Genomic DNA, 22,747 nt, shown 5'->3' with positions numbered 1-22,747 from the left:
TGACCTTCCCACTGTGGTGGTATCTATTTATCGACTTGCATTTTTACGGTAGTGCCATCTCAATCTGGGTAGCCAGAGCCATTCTCTCTGCCTTCTGATGGCTCCAATCCTCTTTCTTCTCTCTCTCTCTCTCTCTCTCTCTCTGACGTTTGCTCTTCTCTCGGTTGTCAGTTCACAGGCCTTTGGAGGCAACCTCGGACTGAAAGGAACACACCAGTCTTCATCTGTTGATCCGGCCTCCACCTCTCTTTCCCCTTCCTTTCTTTTCTCCCTTGTGGCAACCTGTAGAGTGTAAATGCCCGTATATTTCATCCTTGCAAAAAAGAGGGATCTTTCTGCTGATGGAGAGGATGAAGGTTTTGAGGTTGGGTGTTGTTGTTGTTGTTGGCATTTTTAACATTTGAGCAGGGTTTTTTTGCAAAAAAAAAAATCCATAGAAGCTGGGTTTTCTTTCCCTTGAGATTGAATGAAAAAAGGGGGCAGTCTTTTGCTCTTGTGCAGGAATGAAAAATGTTTTGCCACAGTTACCTTTTTCTCAACAGAAGATCTCAGATGTATCACGGCATCCCTTTTCAGCCAAGGACAAGAAGACTAGCTAGCAGTTATTACCTCCTTCCTAACCCAATGGGGCACAGACCTGTCTTCTCGTTTCTAAGGCACCAAGTCTGTAGGTTGCTCCGCGCCCCCCCCACCCCCCTGAAAAGAAAAACTGAGCCTGTGTCTGTTGAGAGTCCATCTTTTCTCTTCTTTTCCACTCGAGGGGCCAGCCGATAGCAGCCTCTCCTTCACATGGAGCCTCTTCTAGTTTTCCCCTCGGTGCCCCACTGTCAGCCGAGGAGGAGGAGGAGGAGGAGGAGCTGAGAACCATATGAGACTATCCTAACTTCTACCTATCTGTCTTTTTATTCCTCTGCTCCCGATTCCAGGTGCCGGGTTCCTCTGGCTATTCATCACAGACAATAAAGAAAGGGCACAGGGGGGTGGACTCCACTGGCGAAACCACCTATAAAAAGGTAGGAGCCATTTTGCATCTCCCCCCCCTTGCCGTGTTTGTGTGTGTGTGTGAGAGAGAGAGTGTGTGTGTGTGTGTCTCCTCCCTCCTCAGACAGAGATTCCACCCTGCATTCCCAAGCTCTTGAGTCATCGGGCTCAGCATAAAAAGGCCCAAGCCATTTCTCTTGACGGGCACCTGCCGGCAGGTTGCAGCGACTTGAAGGCCAAAGGAGGGACTTTTCTTCCTTGCCCCCTTTTTTCCCCTCGTATATTTTTTCTGTCTCTGCTGGAAGCAGGTTTCTAATTTGGAATTGCATTGGGGTTTGCTTTAAAAGAGGAGGAAGAAGGAAAAACCCCAGGGGGTTGCTGTGTATCTTTTTTTCTTAACCCTTGTGGCGAAGGGCAGAATTCCCCAAGGCTCAAGTTAGGTTGGAGTCCAGCAGTTATGCTTTGGTCTGCTTTGCCTCTGAGCCTGTTTCCCGTGCCCGGATGAAATGGATGCCACTTCAATCCGTTCCCTGCGACGGCCCTCTCTCGATGTAAGTGTGGCGGCCTTTAAGGGCTGGGGACCCCTGGGCCCGATGGGGGAGCGGGAAAGGGGTCGGCTTGTGGGGCGATTTGGGCCGCAGCGGGCAAGGCCGGCGCTGGCTGGAGAGGCTGCTCTTGGGAAGGCTCAGGCGCTCGCCTCGGGTCCCCTCCCTGTGCCCTTAAGCTGGTATCGCTCCCAACCGTCCTGCTGGTGTTGGTGGCAGAAGGACCGTCCTTACCCTTTGACACCAAAAGCCAGGCAAAAGCCGGACGAGAAGTGTTTCTATCTCCTTTCTTCTTTTTCTCTCTTCCTGCCCCCCCCCACTTCGCTCTAGTTTCAGAAAAGCCCTTTGGAATTTCACCAGAAATGTTTTTTGAGAGAGAGAGAGAGGCTCTTCCTGTTTCCTCTGCATGCATTGTTTGGAGTATTTGCCGGCCCCCTCCCTTGCCCCAGGGCAATTGTTGGGTTTGGCTTGTTGTGGTGCTCATTTTTTTTGTGCCTCTGCCACACCATTGCATACCTTGCATCCATGTGTCACTTTGGAACGTCTACAGAGTAGACGCTGAAGCGCCTGCCGCCAGGATGGGGCGACTTCTGCTTTTCCTTGAGCTCCTTCCTTTCTGGGAGCAGGCGAACGACTCCTGAGGCTCCAGCTCAGCTTTCCGGTGCATGCAGAGCTGTGGCTCTCTCTTTCTCTCTCTCTCTCTCTCTTTCTCTGTCGGGGAGCTGCAGGCTAAGCACAAATCAGTAATGGGTGGACTTCAGGATTGTGGCCTCTCCTCTCTCCTCAAGATCCACCCTCAAGATCCTGTCATGAAAAACGAACCCAAAGTATTCTGAGTTCTTCCACCCTAAAATTCAGACCTGGCAGAACGCAGCTTCCCGCAGCTTATTCACCCAGAGATGAGCCAAGAGATCTGGGCTTCTCTCCTGCCTAGCCCTGCTCCAGATTCTCCCCATCGCTCGGTTCACTCGCTTGTTTTGCGGCTCTGAACAAGTCCCTGCTAGCACGGCCGTTGAGCCCAATTGCAGGCCCTCAGGTATTGGCGTGGGGCTCCTTGCCACGAACCCGTGGAGGCCTCAGGGTTGTTGCCATCCCCCGTTTTGCAGATCTGGGCAAAAGGGGCCGCCTGAGAGAGAGCAGCAGCAGCCAGCCTGTCTGAGGTGCTCTGGTGCGTACCGTGTTGTTGTTATTGCCGTTTGTGGTGGAGGAGCTCGCACTAGAATTTAGCACAAGAGAGAAAGGGACGGAAGGGAAAGGAAAGGAAGGCTGGTTAGAGGACGGGGAAGCATTTTAGCGATACACAGAAAGGAACAAGGTTCTGGGGCAAAAGAAACCTTCGCAGAAAAGGAGGATTCCGAGGGAGGGAGACCAAAGTCGGATGTATATCCCCGCAGGGTGAAGGCTTCTTTTTTTTAACCATTACTAAGATGCCCACGGTCTCTCAGCCCCCATAGCCACCTGGCCTCCTGTCTGGTGGCCCAGAGAACATGCCAGCAGCCCCCCCCCCCGGGCCCTCCCTCGGATATCCCGCCAGCCCCATGACTGTGCCTTTCATTTTAAAAAAAGTCTTTTGGTTCTCAGCGCCATGTCGTCTTTGGTACACGGTGCTGGATTCCACTCAGCTCCGTGTTGTGCCTCGCCTAGCCGCGCGCTCTTCCCGCCCCACCAAAGGACAAGCAGCCCAGCCTAACCTGGTAATTAAAGCCTTGCCTGGGTGAATCCCTTAAGGCGGGCCTGCTTCTGCCATCTTGGGTCTGTACTTTCAGAGGCAGGCAGGGAGCTCGACCTCCCCCCCCCCCCCCCCGTGGTCCTTTTTGAGAGAATGGCCAGGAAACTCCCAGGATGCCAGAGATGACCAGAGGGATCCTAAAGGCCAGATCCGGTGGCTCGGGGGAGTTTGTGTCAGGGAAAGCAGGAAAGGCAATGTGGGATGGAAGGAGGGCGGGGATTTCCCCCCTGGCTTTGAAGTGAGCCGTCTTCTGTAGGTGACGAGGAGAAGGGAAGGGAAGGGAGAGACGAGGGCGGTTGTTTTCTCTTCCAGAGAGGGAGTGGAAAAGAGTTAGGCAAGTGAAGCCAAGCTTCCAAGAACTGTTTTAAACCAAGCTCCGGAAGAGACCTCCTTTTCTTGACCTCCTGGAAAGTAAGCATCGTCTCTAAGCATCCAGACCAAGGGCAAAGGTTGATTCTTCTCCTTCTTCTTCTTCTCTCTCTTTTTCTAAAAGACCATGGTTATCTTACCTGCTTCCACACCCAACTGAACTGAGCTGAAGATATGCCCTTGCGCCCACCCACCCCCCAACAGTGAGCACAAGGAGCTGGGGTGGGGCGATTCACCACTTTGCAGGTACTGTCGGACCACAGTTCCCATGGTCCTTGGTCAGCTTGGCTAGTGGATCATGGGAGTTCTGGCCTGACAAAATCGGGGGTGGTGGTGGTGGTTGTGTGTGTCACAAGCTTCGAAGAAAGGGCCTGCGTGCATTTGGGGAAGGCAGGTTTCAGCAGCCTCGATAGCTGCCTGGACCGGTTGCAGACGGAGGCGGGTCGCCTGGCACAGCGAGCGAAGGCAACCCGTCGCCTCCCAGCTGTTCCTTCCGGAGGCATTGGCTGAATGGCCCCTGGAAACCAGTCGCTGGGCTAGACGGTACTTGAACCCCAGGAGACGGTGCTTGCAGAGGATTATTCAGGGAGGCTTTGAGGAGGGCCCGGGAGAAGAGCGTGGCTCCTGCCAGGAGGCGCCGGGAGGCTGCCTTGCCGGGACGCACCCTCCCCGGGTGCCAGCTGAGCCGGGCTTAGGCATAGTTTCTGTGTCCTTGCTGCTCCTCGCCTAGGCATGCGTCGAGTTCCCAGCTTTTCTGAGCAGGTGCGCTTTGTGTGTCTTGAAATCTGCCCGTGGAGACGGACCGTCTCCTCCCAGGGTGGGCCGAGCCCTAGAATTTCCTTGCCGTGTTGAAACGCCAGAGGAGAAGGGCCCCCCCTCCCGGCCCAAGTGCAGAGGGTGGTGCTGAGCTTGGAAGCGAGAGCCCCTGTCCTGCATCTCTTTGCTCAAGACAGACGGGGGCGGGGGGGGGCAGTTGCTCCGCTTTTCCCTGTTTCAAAGGAGGTGGCCTGGTCATCCTCGGTTGGTTCGTTTGTTCCAGCAGCCTCCAAGGGAGGAAAGGAGGGGCCCTTGGTCGCCTCTGTCCTGGGCACCCCTTCAGGCTTTAGACATCCAGGCTTCAGAACCGTTGTTGGCTTTTTTTTCCTCTCTTTTCCCTTCTAGTCGATTCCATTGTCCCGTCCAGCCTCTAGAAGCGATCTGGGAAGCATAAAAAGGCAGGCTCCTGATTTTAAAAATAGTAATAGTTATTTGATCCTCAGTAGAGGCACCCCGCTTGGTGCACTTTGGATGAAAACTCCCCGAATTGGGTGCAGAGGAGTTGTCCAGGACCAAAGATCGGCACCCCCTTTCATCTTAGTGACAGCTCAGCCCCCACGCTGGCTTCTGAGACATCTTCTAACAGACTGATACGCGGCTGTTTGTGACGCTCTCAAGAGACTGTCAGCAGCCCAAAAAAGTACCTGGTTCCCCTTTTTTGAAGAGGAAACAATGATTTGGGATAGATGTGAAAGAGAATCTGTTTGGACCCTGTGTGGAATCCGATGTAAATGTCAGCAAATGCGTCTTTACGCAGCTTGTGTTCTCTCTGACTCTGTGTGTTTGTTTCTGTGCATCTTCTGTACTTTGCATCTCAAAAGCCTTCCTTAGGCAGTTGACAGAAGCCTTCCGTCTGTTGCCATCGTACTCACTGAGCAGTGTGATGTAGGTGTAGAAATCAGAGTGGGTGTTCAGGTCCTTTCCAGAGCAGCCTAGAGAAAAGCACCTTTCTCAGGGGGCAGTTTCCAGAACCCTTCCGCCGGTGTCCCCTGTGGCCGTGACGCGAAAGGGAGATGCTGGGGGCTTTGCTGGCTGCAGGATCCTAGGAGTCATAAGGGTTTTTTTTTTTTTTTTTTTTGAGTAGCATTTCTAAGCTCGGATGTTGTTTGGCATGGAACAACATGTGGTCTGTTTGCTGTGCGATGGGAAGGCGTTGGCAGTAAACGGCCATCTTCCAGATCCCCCCCTTTACGCCCCCCCCAGCCTCCTGCCCCATTAACCCTGGCTCCTGGTCTCCTCTCTCTCTCCCCTTCAGACGACATCCTCCGCCCTGAAAGGAGCCATCCAGCTTGGGATCACCCACACGGTGGGGAGCCTGAGCACCAAGCCTGAGCGAGATGTCCTCATGCAAGATTTCTATGTGGTAGAAAGCATCTTTTTCCCAGGGTGAGTACAGACATTCCTTGGCTGGTTTCCTCTTTGCTCCTTTGTCTTTAATCTGTGGACCTGTCATTGGCCAACTTCCATGTCCGCACCTGTGATAAATAACATGCCTTCAGGGGTCTGGATTAGATCAGGAGCCCCTCTAACTCCCGGGTTCGGTCCAGACCATGGGCAGCTTTACGGTGTATATGGGGAGGGCAGGGGTGCGCCTTCTTCTCAGTTTCTGAGACCAAGGACACTCTCTGTGCCTTTCCGCCAGCCCCGGGGGGGGGGTTTCAGAGGCAGACTGTCTGGCAGACGGGAAGTGCTCATAGAGCCCCCCTGGGCAGTTTCCCTGGCCCTGCTGTGTTGGGATCAGAGGGCCTGGAAGCTGATCGCTGTTCCTCCCTGGTCTGAGGTCCTTAAATGTAGCCAATCTGCTTTGCCTGCTCCTCTGTTCGTTGCATGAAGTTGCAGGAGACGGTAGCGATGGATTCTTGTGCACCCGTGTGTTTTGTGTGTGCGCACGCGTGCGCATGCACCATTGGCTTGGTCTGTGTGGAGAGCATTCCCTGGGACCCACCCAAAGTGGCCCCCTCCCTCCCTCCCTCCCTCTCACACGTGACCTGTTTCGCAGCACGGGCAAAGCAGTGCTTACTTTCTTTTTTAAATTATTATTATTCTTTAGTGAAGGCAGCAACTTGACGCCGGCCCATCACTACAATGACTTCCGCTTCAAGACGTACGCCCCGGTGGCCTTCCGCTATTTCCGGGAACTGTTTGGGATCCGACCGGATGACTACCTGGTGAGTTTGGTCAGGAGTCTTTCTCTCTCTCTCTGTTCTTGTCTCCTGCAGGACTCTTAGGCATTGACCCTTCTAGAGATCATTCAGGTCCTGGCTGATGAGATGTTACAGTGGGAGGACATGTCTGGAGAGCACCCACTTTGGGAAAGGGTTTGTGCCCCCCCTCCCGAGTGACCCGGCGTCCTGCAATGACCCTTTCTCTCCCTGTGTCTCCTTCCCTTCCCCCCCCCCGCCAGTGTTCCCTCTGCAGTGAGCCCCTCATCGAGCTGTCCAACTCGGGGGCCAGTGGCTCCATCTTCTACGTCTCTAGCGACGACGAATTTATCATCAAAACGGTTCAGCACAAAGAAGCCGAATTTTTGCAGAAACTGCTGCCTGGTTATTACATGGTGAGTCAAGGGGCGCAGCGGGGTGGGGGGAGCCGGATTACTCACAGGGTTATTCTCCATCTTCATTTAAAGTGTTGAGTCAGGATGTGGGACGCACAGTTTAAAACAGCAGTAAAACTCAAGCCCTCCGAAAGGGGAGAGTAGGAACACTCAACCGGTGGTCCTTTTGCCCCCAGGGAGCCACAGGCAGGGCGCAGGATTTCATAGCAGTGTTTAAAAATCGTCTCCCCTCCAATGTCTGTGTCCTCCGGTCCATTGTGACACATGGCCTCCCGTGGACTCTACCTGCTGCGTTTTGTACATTTGTGACCTTTGGGCTTCCAAGGAATAACCCTGAACATTCCCTAATTTTCTCTGCCCACCCATGGAGAGTAAACAATAAAGATATTAGCAGCGTGCCTGTACATACAGAGGTGTCTCTCTTGGCGGAGGGGGGGGTTCGGGGGTATTCCAGCAGTCGTGGCCCGGTGGAAGTTTGCCCCCAAAGCGAGAGGACACTCAAGGCATTCTGCTTCTCAGCCCTCTGTTCTTCTCCTTCCCTGTTTCTTTTTCCCTGGAGCTGCCGGGGGATTTCCGCCTGACGATTTCCGTCTCCTTTCCTTTCCTCCCTCCCAGAACTTGAACCAAAACCCCCGAACGCTCTTGCCCAAGTTCTACGGCCTCTACTGCGTCCAAGCGGGAGGCAAGAACATCCGGATCGTGGTGATGAACAACCTGCTGCCCCGCTCGGTCCGCATGCACCTGAAGTACGACCTCAAGGGCTCGACCTACAAGCGCCGGGCCTCGCCGAAGGAGCGCGAAAAGGTCTTCCCAACCTACAAGGACCTGGACTTCATGCAGGACATTTCTGACGGCCTCTTCCTGGATGCCGACATGTACAATGCCTTGTGCAAGACCTTGCAGAGGGACTGCTTGGTAGGTGCAAGGTCCGGCCGCAGCACCCGGCGTGTGGGCACAGAGGGAACAAGGGAGGGGCCCCTTCTGCTCACCCTGAAGGGGGGGTACAGGGGGGGTCTTGTGGTTCCCCTCAAAGGCAGAGGCTGTGTGGGCCCTGCCATTAGCTGGAGTGAGGCAGCTGCCTTGGTTTAAGAGGTGCCTCCTCCCCCCCCCCGGGCAGCCGCAGCATCAGCCCCCCACTCCTTCAGAGCCCCATGGCTGTTAGGGGGCAGGGCTGGGGCTGGGCATTGAAGGGCAAGCCAGAGGCCAGGCCCAGCACACTCTGTCCGTGGAAGGGAGCGAATGCCTCAGAGGCTGGGTTGGCCTCAGCTTGAAACTGAAACATTGGACCGCTTGGCTTGGAAAGAGCAGAGCTGCCTAAAGGGATTGGCCTTGCCTAGCCAGACCTCGACAGCAGATTCCCATGGCTTCGCCCTTGGGTGTTCCTCCTCTTACTTCTTCCTTTTCTCCACCCGAAACCGCTCCCAGGTGTTGCAGAGTTTCAAAATCATGGATTACAGCTTGCTGGTGGCGATCCACAATCTGGACCAGGCTCAGCGGGAGCGCGCCGTGGTGGATGGGGCCTCCCAGGCGGACACCCGGCGGCCGGCGGCCCAGAAGGCCCTCTACTCGACCGCCATGGAGTCCATCCAGGGGGAGGCCCGGCGAGGGGGAACCATCGAGACGGACGACCAGTAAGTCAGCGGCCCTCGGAGCAGAAGGCCTGCCGGGGAGTCCAGGACTGGGAGGGAGGCAGGGCTGCAGGCCCAGGAATCCCAGAGCGGGCCTGGCCATGCTGGGGGGGGGCGCCCCGTGGGACTCCGGCACCCACAGGCCAAGAAGCGAGTTCTCCAAACTCTGTTTTGTCCCTGTGGACCCCTCAAAACAGTGCCTTGAAAGCAGAGTCCTGCCCTCCAGACCCGGACGGTCTGCAGGAAGGTCCTCTGTGTATTTGTCACTTCTCATAGTGCCCCACGGTGAAGGGGGGGGGGTCTTTGAAATCCTTTCCCAGAACGGGCTGTTTGCTGGCTTCTTGCTGTGAGCCCTGCCTGAGGCACCCTCCCAGGCTGGGACTCTCCCTGCATCAGGGGTGGATCCCAGAGGATCCCTGGTAATCCGGAGGCCTTTGGGCTTGCAGGGGCCCCAGTCGGTTCACCTTCTGTCCTTCTCTCCTCAACTTTTTTTACTAGGATGGGGGGGATCCCAGCACGGAACGCCAAGGGGGAGCGGCTTCTCTTGTACGTGGGGATCATCGACGTCCTCCAGTCGTACAGGTGAGAGACCTTTTCAGCCTGGCGTCTGTTTTCTTCCTCTTCTGCTTGTGTGCCGCTTTGCAAGAGGGAGCAGCTTGTGACGATTCCCCTTTCATTTGTCCTTCGGTTCAAGGGCTGGTGGAACCCCTGTCGGGTCTTCCCTGAAATGGCTGACTAGCCGACACTGGGGGGAAGCCCATTGACCGTCCCTGAAGGCCCTCCGCTCTTCGCCCCGTGTTTCTCCAGAAACCCGTTGTGCGCACAGGCCGGCCGGCCCTGGGAGTGGGAGGAAAGGAGGGCTTGGGGTAGCCCCTGGGATGCTCCTCCCCCTCCGGTTTACTGGATCCCCTTTTAAAGCCGTTCAGAGGTGGCCACCGTTACCCAATCACACAGCTGGGGTTTCTGGGGTTGGACTCAGTGCTTTGTGACAAAGATCCTTTGGTTCCCTTTCCGTCCAAGCCTCGTGTGTCCGTGAATGCCTTCCGAGGCGACGCTTTCATTGCCCCGGACGGAGCGGCTCTGGAAGCCACGAACGCGGGTGCCAAAGGAAGCGTGCTAGTCTTGGAAGGGCCACCGTGCCCTCTCTGGGTTTTCAAACAGACTGTCAGGATTACAGAAACCCTGATTGGTGACATCCTCTTCTGTGTAGTCTTGCGTAACTTTATAACCTGGAAGGTGGCTGAGGAGGCTTAGAAGCCGTGGGAAGGTTTGTCACCTCACTCGGCTTAATCCGCGCACGGTCACATGACAGGATGGGAGGATCCGATGGCGCCCATGATGCACCGAGGGTGTTTACTTCCTGCTCAGGGTGATGGAGGGTTTGGCGCAAGAGTTCAGAGCAGCTTTTTGAACCCTGCACAGGGTGAGAACGAGAGGGACCCTCAAGCGACCCTCCAGGCCAGGTCCTGATTAATAGGTTCAGCCATTACACGGAGGGGAGGGGATCTGGGGTTTGGGGGGGGGGGTTAAGGTTTCTGGGATGCCAGGACAGCCAGCCGGACCCAGAGTGGGGATTGGAGTGAATTTAACCTCTGAGTGAGGCCGGTGTTTCGTGTGGCTGCTGCGTATTCAATACATGCCTTTGGAAAGAGACCAGAGGGAAACCACAGGTTGGTCTCAAGGGGGTGAAGCTACTTGGAAGCGACAGCTCTTTATTTTGTCAGCTATTTAGGGAACTAAGAGTAGCAGCTGTTTGGAAATGAAAAACAGAAGGGGAACGCTCACTCGCAAGGTCCTTTGCAACGAGACAGACTTGCCGTCCTGACAGCTCTTGAAAAGAGGCCGGGGCGGCCGGGCTCGGTTTCCCTGGGGGGTATCCTGGACAGCCTTGCTTTGAAAGAGCCCTTACAGCTGCTTCTCCCCAATCCCTAAACTGAATTCATTTTAAAATCTGCGTGGGGCGTTGACATGGGCCCACCTTTCAAATCTTTTCCAGGTTCATTAAGAAGCTGGAGCATTCGTGGAAAGCGCTTGTTCACGACGGGGTGAGCCTTCAAAGTCGCTGCCTCTTCTTGTCTTCCTTCTGCGGTTTTTTATGTCTTTAGCTTTCCAGGAGGGAGGGAAGGAGCCTGGGAGGGAGGGAGGGAGAGAGAAGGAAGGAAGGAGGGGAGGAGGAGGAGGAGGGACGTTGCAGAAGCAAGGCGTTGCCTCCTCTTTGCGGTGGTTGATGGGCCAAGAGGTACAGAGTTGGCAGAGACCCCAGAGGTCACTGGACCGGACACCTGGCCTGGTGGAGGAGTTCAGAGCATCCCAGAAAAGAGGGCCCTCCAGCATCGGTTTGAAAACCCCCACAAAAAGGAGGGCAGCTGCCTGCCCGGACCAGAGCTAGCGAATCCGGGAATGTTCCCAGCAGAGGGACGGCTGGGCAGGGCGTTGGGTGGGGCTCCTGTTTCTCTGGGGCACTGGGCAGCCGCTGCATTGGACCAGGTGGGGGAAGAGCTGGGGAGGCAGCTTCCGTTTCTAAGAGTGAAAAACCTCTTGAAATGAGGGGGAAAGGCAGCTTGGACCCACCACGTCCGTCCTCCACCCAGAGCGACGCTCAGCACACTTGGTGGTCCTTCTTTTTAGGAGACCAGATGGCCCTTTTCTCCCAAGACAGTCGTGAGGGATTCTGCTCTATTGACTTGCATCTTAGGGAACCTGAACCGACCGGGGGGGGGGCTCTCTGGGTCCCTGGGTGGAGGATGGACGACCTTCCCCTTCAAGTTCAAGCTCCCCTCTAGTCGAAAGAGAGGCAGACGAGGGAGACCTGTGGGTACCCTTAAAAGGGGGGGGGGACGAAATGCCTGTCACGTCCTCCAGGATCAGGACAAGGTTCAGAAGGTCTCAGAGGAGGCAAGAAATCGGCAGCCACGGCTGGGAGGAACACCTGTCTCTTTGATGTGGCGTCCGAGAGGCATCGTCCTGACTTTCCGCCTGGCGATTCCTTCTCGGGGTGACTCTGGCCTTTGTGTCGTTGTTCGCAGGACACGGTGTCAGTGCATAGGCCCAGCTTCTACGCCGAAAGGTTCCAGCGATTCATGTGCAACATGGTCTTTAAGAAGATTCCTTGTAAGTTAATCTGTGGGTGTTATCTCAGTGGTCACTGTCTGGAGCTGAATGAATTACAGACACAAGGATATAGGCACTTTAGCGAAAAAAAAAAAAAAGTATGTTCTCCCTCCCCCCCCCAGCTTTCACGCTTGGAGATTTTTCACCTACACATTAATCAAGAGATAGGGATTGTGGGAGGAGGGGGAAGCATTAGGGCAAAAACCTGTCCTCTTCCCCCCAACCCCCCCCCAGTCCCTCACTTCTAAATGTGCTGTCCCCCCCCCCCAAAAAAAGAGGATGCTGGCCAAAGTGGCCCAGAAGGATTCTTGCTCAGCTGAACTTGGGGTGGTGGTGGCAGGGCTGCCTCCCTTCCATCCATCCATCCATCCTTTCTTCCTCCCTCCCTCGGGGGGGGGCAAGGAGGGCCGCCCATGAGCCAGGCTGCTGTCCTGAATCTCCTGATCCCATTGCTGGCGTTGGGAGTCAACTGGGGTGGCCGTTTGAGGTCTTCCTGGATAGTGTTGGTGTTCAAATCCCATCAGCTCTTCCTGGCAGTGCTGATGGAGAGGGATGATGGGATTTGTAGTCAGAGAGCCAGAAGCCACCCACTGCAGAGCTAAACTTCAGAAAAGAAAATCGAAGGTTTCCGGCACCTGGTTTGCCGTTGGTGGGGGCTGTTCCGTTCCCCTTTTTGGATGGTCTCGAGGAGGTTCTTTTTTGATAACCTGACAAAAGACCTGCGGCATCTGTACCTGTGAATCGTTGAGCATTTAGCTTCCTGGACGAGAAAAGGCTGGCCCGCGATGTAATTTTTGGCTTGTGTGCTTTTCTTTCAAGTAAAATCTTCTCCTTCAAAAAAGAGCCGGTCTGGGGCAGGACCTCCTCGACGGTCGTGCCAAGGCGGAGCCCCATCCCAGGCGCAAGGGCTGTGCGAAACCAAAGTGCAGGTCACCATGGAGGCAGACGTGGAGCCGGGTGGGTGCCTGGCTGGCTGGCAAGGGGCCTGGGTGGGGGCCCCTCCCCAGGATAAAGAAAGGGGGAGCGGCGGCAGCTACCCTTTGGGGAGGGGTGGCTCAGCCTATCCGAGGGACCCCTGCCCACCAGCCCCTCCGGGCGGACCCAGAAGCAGCCCAAAGGAAAGGGGCTGAAATTTCCTGAAATGTCCGAGTTTGGGCGTCTGGTCTCATATGAGGGGTCACTCCGTCGGGAGGTGGTGTCCTCCGCCTGTGGGACGGGGAGGGGGCCCGGTCGAAGACGCCGGGAGGGCGGAGGGACAGGTGCGCGGGAGGGATCTGCTTGGGAACACGTGCAGGAATTGGCCGTGGGTGAAGGGCTCAGCCCACCTGCTGCTTATCTGAGGGCTGGGCTGGGCCCTGAGGGGCGAATCCAGCTGTGCCTCTTGCATCAGGCAAATCCAGGGGTTTCCCCAGCATAGAGTTGTTTGTCATGTCGAAGGACGCCGTGCTCATCCGAGAGAGGCCCCACCACCACCACCACCACCCCCGGCAGGGGCTGGGCTGAAGCTTGGAAAAGGAGGAGCCCGGGCTGGGGACGACACGACAGCTTTCCCTTCAGCTTTGTCCATGTGTCGCTGCACTGCAGAGGGGGGAGGGGAGGGCAAGGGGCGCCCCTGGCGCCTCTTTCTCGGGGCTTCTGGTATGGGTGGTTGAGGGAGTGGCCTCTGGGAGGAGCTTGGGCTCAGCCCCCTTGTCCGACAGCCGCGGACTGCGTGTGCCGGAGGACCGCTTACTCCCTCCTCTTCCTCCCAGGTTCCCAGCTGGGCCGCCCTGACCTCCTGCCCCGGACTCCCCCCGCCGAGGAAGCCAACAGTGACTCGGCCGCCACCACCTTGTCCACCTCTTCCCTGGGGAGCAGAGGCCACAATTCACCAGCCAACAGGTGAGTGTCCCCCCCCCCCCAGCCTGGCCGTGCGTCGCCCGTGTGGATGCCCATGTTGTTGACTGCTTGTTCGGTGCCCATTTGGGAACGTGCGTGACTCTCTGAAAGCAAGGCTCCCCAGAGGCTTGGCCGTGGCCGGAGGGAGGAGAATTTTTATTTTGCTTAAAAACATCTCACTTTCTCCAAAGTGGCCAGCAGTCATTAGAAATTAATGCCTAATGTTTGTTCAACACACGCCCAAATGTGGCATTTTCCAAAGCATTTATGACATATGAGCCCGCTGAGGGCCAAGGTTTCCCTCTTCTCTGAGTTTAAATGTTGCTCCTGTTCTTGGGAAGCTCCCGGGTGACCCTCGGAAGAGGGAATCGCCTCCAATTCCCAGGTCTGTCTCTCCGTCTGCGCTTACCTGGCCACCAGGGACAGGTGGCAACAAATGCTTCGGTCGCCGAGTAACTTCCACTAGAGATCACACCTCTGGGTGGCTTTTACTGTCCCGGCTGGGCCCCAGGGTAGGGTTTGGAGGGGGCCACACAGGCTGAAGGCGACGTCTGTGTCCTGAACCTTGAAGCTCAACTGAAAACCGCAGAAGCTTGCCTGGACACCCGCCGGGGGGGTCGGGGGGGCCCTGGGCCTGCGTGGGCCTGTTAGCGGGGGAACCTTGAAGCGCCGTGCTCCGCCTCGGCATGCCTCCAGCCTTTCTCCCCAGAGGGAGTGTGTGTGACGGGGGTGTGTGTGACTAATTCTCTGGGGTGGGAAAGGGAACGCTGTCTGGCTTCCCCCCCCCGCCGCCCCCCATTTCCTTGGGCGCCCCCCTTTCTTGGTTTTCAGCCCTCAAGATTGGTTTCCTGGCGAGCGATCAGGGCCAGCCCCACCCTGAGCGAGCACCTCCAGCCGCCTAGGAGTTTGCCTTGCACTCCGCGGGCTCGTCCGACGGACGTTGTGCCACAGGCAGACCGGGTGATGTCAGCGGGGAGGGCGTTCCCGCTTCCCTGGGGGGGGAACCCCTTTCAGAAACGGGCCGGGCTCTTTCCCCACTTGGCTCCTGGAGGGACGGGCGAGGCCCTGCCGGCTTCCTCGGCCCCTCTCGGGCCACCGCAGAGGGCGGCCGCCCCTTCTTAGCCGAGGCGGTCTCTCTAGCGCTCCTGCGGTGGCCGCGCGTCCGGCCTCTTGCGCCCAGGGCTCTTGCACCCGAGTGCGAATTTGCCCTTTGGAGGGAGCCAAATCCAGGAGCACACCTGAGCACACCGGGTGAATCCACTCCCGTGTCTCTTTTAAGAATTGCCACCTGCTGGTGGTTTTAAAGAAATAGTGGCATCATGTCATTCCGCAGACGTCGGCGCTGTTCAGCTAACTCCACTGCCTTTTGAGTGCAGAAGGGCATCTTAGCCTCCCGCGAAGGCCAAGTCCTCCTGACAGGCTGAGTGCCAGAAAGATGAGAAAAAACAATTCTCCCCTTTATGTAATCTGGGAGGGAGGAGTCGGCCGTTCTCCCTGGCCTGCTCTGATCTTTAATTTTCAGACACACACACACACCCCAGTCCCTCCTGGATTAGCCGTCTTGATGTCTGCATCCACCCGGTTCGGCTTCAGTCCTTCGATTTAGGAAAGGACTGCAGCTGCTGAATACACAGCGTTTTCAGTCAGTGTGCTTGAACGTTGAAGGCCTGGCCTGTTGGAAATCAGTGTCTCCTTCCCTTTGGGTGAGAAGAAGAAGGACCACAGGAGGGAAGCTTCTTGGAGTGTCTGTTCATTGCGAAAAGGGGGGGCAGAAGCAAAGAGGAGGAGGGGAGCGGTGGGGCCAAATGCCTCTCTGGCCTACTGCGCTTTTGCAACAGGCAGCCTCTGAGTTCCAGTTGTCTTGGAAGTGGGAGGTCTTCTAGGGAAATACCTCACGGCCTCCACGGATGGCCCTCCAAAGCTGCTGGACCACCAGCTCCCACCGTCCTGCTGGGTGGTTGGGGGGGGGAAGAGGGAAGGACACGCCAAAGACGTCTGGAGGGCCGCCAGTTGCCGACCCCTGGGTGTACACCTCTCTTGCTTGATACGGGCCACCCAGGAATCACCAACCGGGGCCCCAGGAAGCGGTGCCTCCTGCAGGATGACGGAGTGTCTTGTGTCTTTAATCTCCACCTAGGTCAGAGAGAGAAGGATGTGTCAGGGCAGACAGCTTATCGCCGGAGGTAGCTAGTTCAGCATGCTTTCAAGTAGGTGAGACCGAACCTAGTCAGATAAGGAGTTTGGGAGGAAGGCAGGAGGGAGAAACGCGTGCGCACACTCTCCCCTCCTGTGTTGGCCTCGAGAACCTTTTGAATGGCCGGGCTTGGCCTTGTGTGCATGTAGGGAGGGCCCTTTGCAACCAGACAAGGGATGAGGGAGAAGAGGGGGGACACACACACACACGGACACACACACACACACACACACACACACACACGGGAGGGCCCTTTGCGCGCACGCACGCACGCACGCACGCACACACACACACACACACACACACACACACACGGGAGGGCCCTTTGCAACCAGACAAGGGATGAGGGAGAAGAGGGGACACACACACACACTTTGGTGGGGGTAAGTAAGGCTGGCCTGTGTCTGCCGGCATGGGGGGGGGGAGGTTTAGAGTGAGCGAAAGCCTCGAATCCCCACTGACCGTCTTGAGAGGGGCAGCAGCCCCTGTATTTCTCCCTTCTTCAACCGCCCCTGGCAGTCGGGGGTGAGGGTGGATCTGTGGGGCTGGGTTCAAAGCCAGAAGAGAGGGAGCACCAGGAGTGGAAAGGAGGGACCTCCAAGGCAGTGCCTTTAGTTTCCGTACATTTGAAAAGCAGACTTTGGGAAGTTAATTTTGGGGGGTGGGGGCAACAGGCTGCAGCTGACATTTGGGCCCCCAGGTGCCCTTACCTGATGTGCATCCATCAGAATAGAGTCCCAGTGCAAAAAGCCAGTGGGGTCAAGGAGAAGCGGGGGGGGGGAGCAGAAGGGCAGAACCCGGGGGGGGGGGGAAGCAGAAGTCTCACCTTTGACTTCATGTTTTTTTTGTTAAATGGCTGGAGTGCCCTTGGCCGCCTCCCTGCTTGTGGGGGGGGGCGGGGGGCAGGACGACTCTTTGGCCCTGGGGGGGGCTCCCTCTGAGTCGGAAACTGGCTACCTAGAAGAGGGGGCAGATGCCGGTGTGTCATATGTGGGCCCCCTCATGTAAAGTGGGCTTTTGCCAGGGAAGCATCCGCAACATGAGCTGCAGACACATGGGATGAAACTTCATCCCAGAGAGGATTTCTTTGGAAAATGCATCTTTTGATTTTCTTTTCCTTCCTCCCCACCCCCCACCCCACCCCCCGGGCTGCCTCCCAGTGCTTCACCAGGACCCTCCGTGCCCGAACGGCCATCTGAGCTGACTGAACAGTTTGAAGAACTGCCCGAGACAGAGATCAGCTTTGTAAGTCTTTTCTCTCCTTCACCTCCCCTCCACGCCCTGCTCCGTCTAGAGCTGTGGGCTGGGGACGGGACAGAGCGCCCCACGGGATGACAACCAGAGGCAGCTCCTGCTTCCTCCAGGGTGGTGGTACTGCCAAACGTCCCCCCAATATCCTCTGCCAATCAGATGCTTCTGTGGTGGGACCAGGGGTGTGGCCTCTTTCGGGAGAGGCGCTGGTGGCAGGGAGGAGGAGAGCCTCGCCCTCTCCGGGGCCACCTCCTGTCTCTTCCCGCAAGACTCTCGTCCTCCCCTTCCTCTGACACCACAGACAGAGGTGCTCTCCTGCCCGACTGCCTTCTAAAACACGTTTTTCCTTTTGCAGTGAAATTATCAGAGGGGACGGATTTTTCTCCTTGTGTGGACAGGATCAGAAGGCCTTTTTTTCTGCACCTTGCGTGGTCTGTGGAGTGATGATGGACCTTCCGCTTTTCTAGACCATCAGCAAGACTTAGAACTAACTCCAACACCCTCACGATAAACGGACCGGAAGGCTGGGCCGCCGCCCCCCCCCACCCCACCCTGCTGGTTCTGTGGCGCTGCTGCTGCCAACGACGTACCATTTCCCGGAGTACGTTGGCTCTCTGGAAGACCCCCAGTAGTTTTGAGGCTGTGGTCGAAGAAGGGCTTCTTCTGCCTTGGGGCGGAGGGCTTGGACAGGCCACGGGCCAGGAAGGGACCGGCGCCCTTCCACGTGGCCAGGTGGCACCCAAAGGAGAGCCGGGCCTTCCAAGCTGAGGCCACCGCGCTCTCTGCCTTCTGGTTGTCCTGCAGGAAACACTGGGGTCTCTGCCGACATTGCCCTGCCTGGGAAGAGTTTGCCAAAGGTGAACATTGTCTTTCATTCTCTTCTTTGCTGTCTGAAACCTATTTAAAGTGTCTGGTTTCCCTCCCCCCCTTTATTGCTGGATCAAGGTTTCCCTTTTGAGTAAGTGGTTTTTGGTCAGGACCTGTCTGGAACGCTTTTAGGGAATTGGGGCGGGGGGGGGGCAGAATAATAGTCAGGGAGGGTGATCCTAAAAAAACCCAGTGCCCGACCTCCCTTCTCTCCTTAGATGGCCACCCACTTGAGGTGACACAAGGGCCTCACCCCCCCTTCCAAAACACAGGGTGCTTTATCTCCAGCTGGGTGTTGATGGAGGAGCCATTTCAAGTACATGGGACCAAACGTTTATCTCCCACACCCTTTGTGGAGGGGGGTGAGCAGAGGACACTTTTTTCTTTCTCAGTATTAAGCCCTTTCAAGGGCTCGGACTTATAAAGCCTTCTGGAAACTCCCCTGTTTTCTAATTATTTTAAAGAAACAGTTCCACTCCAATCCTATGAATTCCCCCCCTCCCCGGGAATCATTTTGCTCTTTATATAAAAAAATGGCCAACCCATTTTTGCTGCTGCTGCTTAATCCAGTGGCCATTAAAAATTCTTTTTAACCGTTTTAGCAGTTGGGATGCTGTTGGGTTTTGAATACTTCATTTGAGGGAGGAAGAGCCATCCAATCCTCTGCGTCGCCTTGAGGAAGAGGCTCCTGGACTATTTGGGATAGGCGTTCTGCAGGGGAAGAGGGGAGAGAGAAAGGCCTAGATCTATATTTTTTTGGGGGGGGGGGGAACTGAAATAAAAAAAATGAAATCTATCCCTGTCACCCCTTAAAAACAGTGTGTTTCTCCCTCGCTTGGCTTTTCCGTGACCTAGTGCTACTGGGGGTTACAACGGGCCATAGTTCAACTCAAGGATTTCATGGCAACGTGTGGCCACGAAATCCCACCGTAGTCAGCGCACCAGCGGGGATTTTAGCGCTGATAATGGAAGGAGGAACGATGGGATGGGAGAGAGTCCTCCTCAAGGTAAAACACCTGCCTTTCCCCCTTAGCTGAGTGAACTCCAATTCTCTGAGTTATATTCAAGTAACTGTCTATATTAGACACTCAAGAACTCTTCGGGTATATCCTCACAATTCTCTATTTTTATCGTACCTGGAGGAAAGGACGCAAGTTTCTTGGTTTGGCTTTTGTTAATTTTTATTCAAAATGTTACTATTTATGAACTTGTATTTAAGTGTATTATCTTCCTGACCCCATCCCTTGTGGGGGGGGGGGGGAGCAGAGAAAATTAGCTCTGCAAGAGGGTGGGGAAGAGAACAGACTCCCACCCTCCCTTTTTCTATAGCATATCATTAGAGGTGTTTGCTTTGAACAATGTTAAGAAAAATGGGAAGTGAAGAGAGTTTATTTTTTAAAAGAAGCCAGCCTCCCCATTAGGCTGTCCAGAGGTCAGCTCAGCCTCATGAAGAAAACTCTGCTGGACCCGAACTCTGGAACCAGCTGCTCCTTTGACGTGGCGCCCGATGGATGGCCAGAGGCGTGGGAACCGGAAGGCGCCCAGCAGGATCCCTGCCTCGTTCCTGGCACCGAGGGGTGGGAATTCCCAAACATCATATCCATCTCAACGTGCTGTGTCGTGAATTTGTTTTCACTCTGGACCCTTGTATTGTTTTTTTTTTAAAAATAGTACTGTTTGGAAGACTAATGGCTGCCTGTTTAAATGGACACTGAATTCCCTGCCAGAAAAACACGCCTTCCTTTTCCATCGGCCTCATCTGTTCCTAGAACGGGACATCAACCTGCCATGTGCCACTCAGCTCAATAAAGCTATCTTCATTTCTTTTTCCATCAGGGTGCTGGGGTGTTCATTCTGCAGGGCTTCCTGTCTCAGCGCGTGGCTGTAAAAGGAGGGATGCGGTTTTCATGGTCCACTGAAGAGTGTGGCTAGTGGACTGAAAAATGACTGTCTGGAAGCGGGGGGGGGGGGGAGGGGAGGGCAGAAGACTCCCAGAAGGGAAAGCCCAAAGACTTGAGCTTGGGAGAGTTTGAGGTTTCTTGGCCCTGAAGCCTTTTAGGGCATGGAAAGTGGTAGATTTTGCCCAGTGGAGCTTGCTGTTGTGGTGGTGCGTGTCCTTTGCCTCAGAGTGCTTTTGAATGGGTTGCGTTTGGTCTGGAAAGTGGTGGATTTAGATCCCCATGAAACTGAACTGTGTGTCTTTGGGCCACTGGGCCCCTCGACTGGCCTGGCACTGTTTTGAGTGGATAAAATGGTGTAATAGAGAGCGTGGCCTGCACCTTCAGCTCCTTGCAGAAAAGGGAGGGATAAAGTAATAATTTGCTTTATGGTTACATTAACGGGAAGAAAAAGGGGATTTAGTATGTTTAGATTTTGGTTCAGATCTCTTCCCCCCCCCCCCCTTTTCTGCAGTTTCGCGCCCAGCGTAGGAGAAGGGCCGCTTCCGGCAGCCGCTCCCGGAGTCCCTGAAATAGCAGCAAAGGCAAGTTGGGGGAGGTTGAGGGTTGGCGCCCCAGAATTGCTGATATTCAGGCCAGGTTGAGAGCTTCGGTCTGTTGGAATAAAAACAAAACAAAAAGAGCGGGTTAGAGCTTGATGGAATCAATGCAAACCCCACAGTTCTTTCTGTGCCTTTTAAATATATATGTATACGTGCCGTACTTCAAAGTTGGCCCCGACGAGGGTGTCCCCCACCCGTGTCTCTCTTTGGTTTTGTTCGGCCCTCCTGGCCCCTCACGGCCCTCTGCCTCGCTTCCCAACCACTCCCACTCCCATCGTCCCCAGTCCAAATACTGTAGCTGCTCGGCCTTGGCTTGGAGCATCGATTGCCGATTTGCCGCCTGGTTAACCCCGAGGGAACCCCCTGCGTGGTCCGCGAGCAAGCAGAATCTTAATTAATGCGCTTAATTAGGGGCTCAGTCACGTCACCACCACCCCGAGGGGGGGCTTCCTCCTTTTCTCTTTGCAAACCAGCCTTGCAAGGGAGGCCGGGCTGAGGAAACGCCTCTTCCACCCCGAAAGGTTCCTAGGCCACAAAACAACCACCACCACCTGCCACAGTCTCCGAAGACTCCTCACTGCGAGGACACCAAAGGCGCTAGTCCCTCACGAGGATCCGCGTCAACAGCCGAGGTCTCCACGTCGTCCCACATCTCCGTGGAGGTACCCCCCAAGTGCGCAAGCGCAGCCGCCCTCTTATTTCGGCCCCGCTCGCTTTCCGTCCCCTCGTTCCTGTTGGCTGCGGAAGAATCACCAATCAGCGCCGGCGTTCTTGCCAGGTCGGCGGGCGAAGCGCCCTGGGAATTGTAGTTTTCTCGTCCAACGTGCCCTTACGGCTCCTCATTCCTTGTGTTGGAGTGCCCTCCAGTGGCCAAAAGTGGATACTACAGTCTGCCGGCCGGCCTCCATTACCGCCATAAATTCCTTATTTTTATTTTTTAAAGCGCCTTGCGGGGCTGTATAATTTGAAATTCCTTGCCAGGAATCACTGGTTGAAGGAAACAAGCGATCACGGTGGAGTGCTGGGTTGGTGCCGCAGGAGGGCACCCCACAATAAGGCGTTAGCTTCGCCCCGGCTTCCCGCGCAGAGCAGTATGGGAGTTGTAGTTTTTTTTACCCGCACGACTGCAGTTCGGTGACTCATTCCTATCGTTGGAGTGCTCTCTGGTGGCCAGAAGCGGGCACTGCAGCCTGCCGGCCCATTTCCATTGCACCCGTAATTTCTTAATTTAAACAAGTGGAACAGGTTTTATTTCACGAGAAATAAATGAACTGCGTAATCTTTCGCCACGTTAAAAATATATAGAATTATAAGTTTAATATTCCATATAGTGGTGTGAAGAATCAGGGTCTTGTAAGTAGTTAGGGTGCAGTATCGAGATTTGGCCACAGGAGGGCGCGCCGACCCACCAAGCGCCAAGCCGGTTCCTGTAAGGCCCCAAAAAGGAGGAATGAGTAGTTCGGCCAAATGAACGAGCGTGAATGGAGAGAAATTAATCGGCAGGTTGCAATGCCCAAGAATGGCCACGCGATGGCACCCCAACACAAATTATTTACCCTGTGAACTTGAAGAACCAAGTATCTTGTATTTGGAGTGCCCTCCTGTGGCCACACCTCGCTACTGCAGCCTGACATCCAGTCTCCCTTTTCCCACTTTATTTTTGCCACAGCGCTAATTCCTTCATTCCTTGTGTTGGGGTGCCATCGCGTGGCCATTCTTGGGCATTGCAACCTGCCGATTAATTTCTCTCCATTCACGCTCGTTAAATTTGGCCGAACTACTCATTCCTCCTTTTTGGGGCCTTACGGGAACCGGCTTGGCGCGTGGTGTGGCGGCGCGCCCTCCTGTGGCCAAATCTCGCTACTGCACCCTGACCACTTAAAACCGCGAGACTTCATAACTCAGTTAGAGGAAGTCCCGCCTGCTAATTCTCCATCGAATAAACATACAGTACTATATATTATAAAACCCAGAAAGTGTCAGTTTCTTCGTTCTTTTGACCAGTAAAAACTCAGAAACGCTGAGAGCCGAAAGCACGAAATGTTTTCCACTTAAATAAATGGCGTGGCAACCTCTCCACTTTCCACGGAGGATGCTGGAATATTTTTCACGAGACCTTTAGGTCTCAGACGTTAGTAGAAACACCCACGAAAAACGGAATTTCACACAAATCCTATTGAAATTAAATAACAGGGTGGGCTTCATCCGGATCGGTTTGGTGTCCTGAGGGATGCTGGGAGTTGTAGTTTTTCCTCACACCAACTAGTCGGCGGTAGATACCGTCTGTTTCCCCTCGAATATTTTTTATTTGACCTTAGAAT

General features: G+C 55.3%; 1 protein-coding gene and 1 long non-coding RNA gene across 2 annotated transcripts in view; one reads left to right on the top strand and one right to left on the bottom strand.

The window, feature by feature from the left end:
• LOC110081456 (putative PIP5K1A and PSMD4-like protein) overlaps positions 1-22,747 on the top strand; it is a 39,953-nt gene that overhangs the window by 10,454 nt on the left and 6,752 nt on the right. Inside the window, exons 3-14 of the mRNA XM_078382213.1 lie at positions 927-1,013; positions 5,696-5,826; positions 6,491-6,608; positions 6,845-6,997; positions 7,613-7,912; positions 8,423-8,628; positions 9,124-9,207; positions 10,622-10,670; positions 11,652-11,736; positions 12,556-12,693; positions 13,488-13,617; positions 16,969-17,053. Of these exons, the coding sequence (XP_078238339.1) occupies positions 927-1,013; positions 5,696-5,826; positions 6,491-6,608; positions 6,845-6,997; positions 7,613-7,912; positions 8,423-8,628; positions 9,124-9,207; positions 10,622-10,670; positions 11,652-11,736; positions 12,556-12,693; positions 13,488-13,617; positions 16,969-17,053 (1,566 nt within the window). The remainder of the gene's footprint in view (positions 1-926; positions 1,014-5,695; positions 5,827-6,490; positions 6,609-6,844; positions 6,998-7,612; positions 7,913-8,422; positions 8,629-9,123; positions 9,208-10,621; positions 10,671-11,651; positions 11,737-12,555; positions 12,694-13,487; positions 13,618-16,968; positions 17,054-22,747) is intronic.
• Positions 18,689-21,710, bottom strand: LOC140702769 (uncharacterized). Its single transcript, XR_012082036.2, has 2 exons — positions 20,978-21,710; positions 18,689-20,478 (listed from the first exon to the last, which is right to left on the bottom strand). It is a non-coding gene; the product is annotated as an uncharacterized LOC140702769 (long non-coding RNA).

The sequence above is a fragment of the Pogona vitticeps genome, chromosome 15 (genome assembly GCF_051106095.1).
Source record: "Pogona vitticeps strain Pit_001003342236 chromosome 15, PviZW2.1, whole genome shotgun sequence".
NCBI lineage: Eukaryota > Metazoa > Chordata > Lepidosauria > Squamata > Agamidae > Pogona > Pogona vitticeps.
The sequence above is the reverse complement of the archived record's forward strand: the minus strand, read 5'-3'. Positions and strand labels throughout refer to the sequence as shown.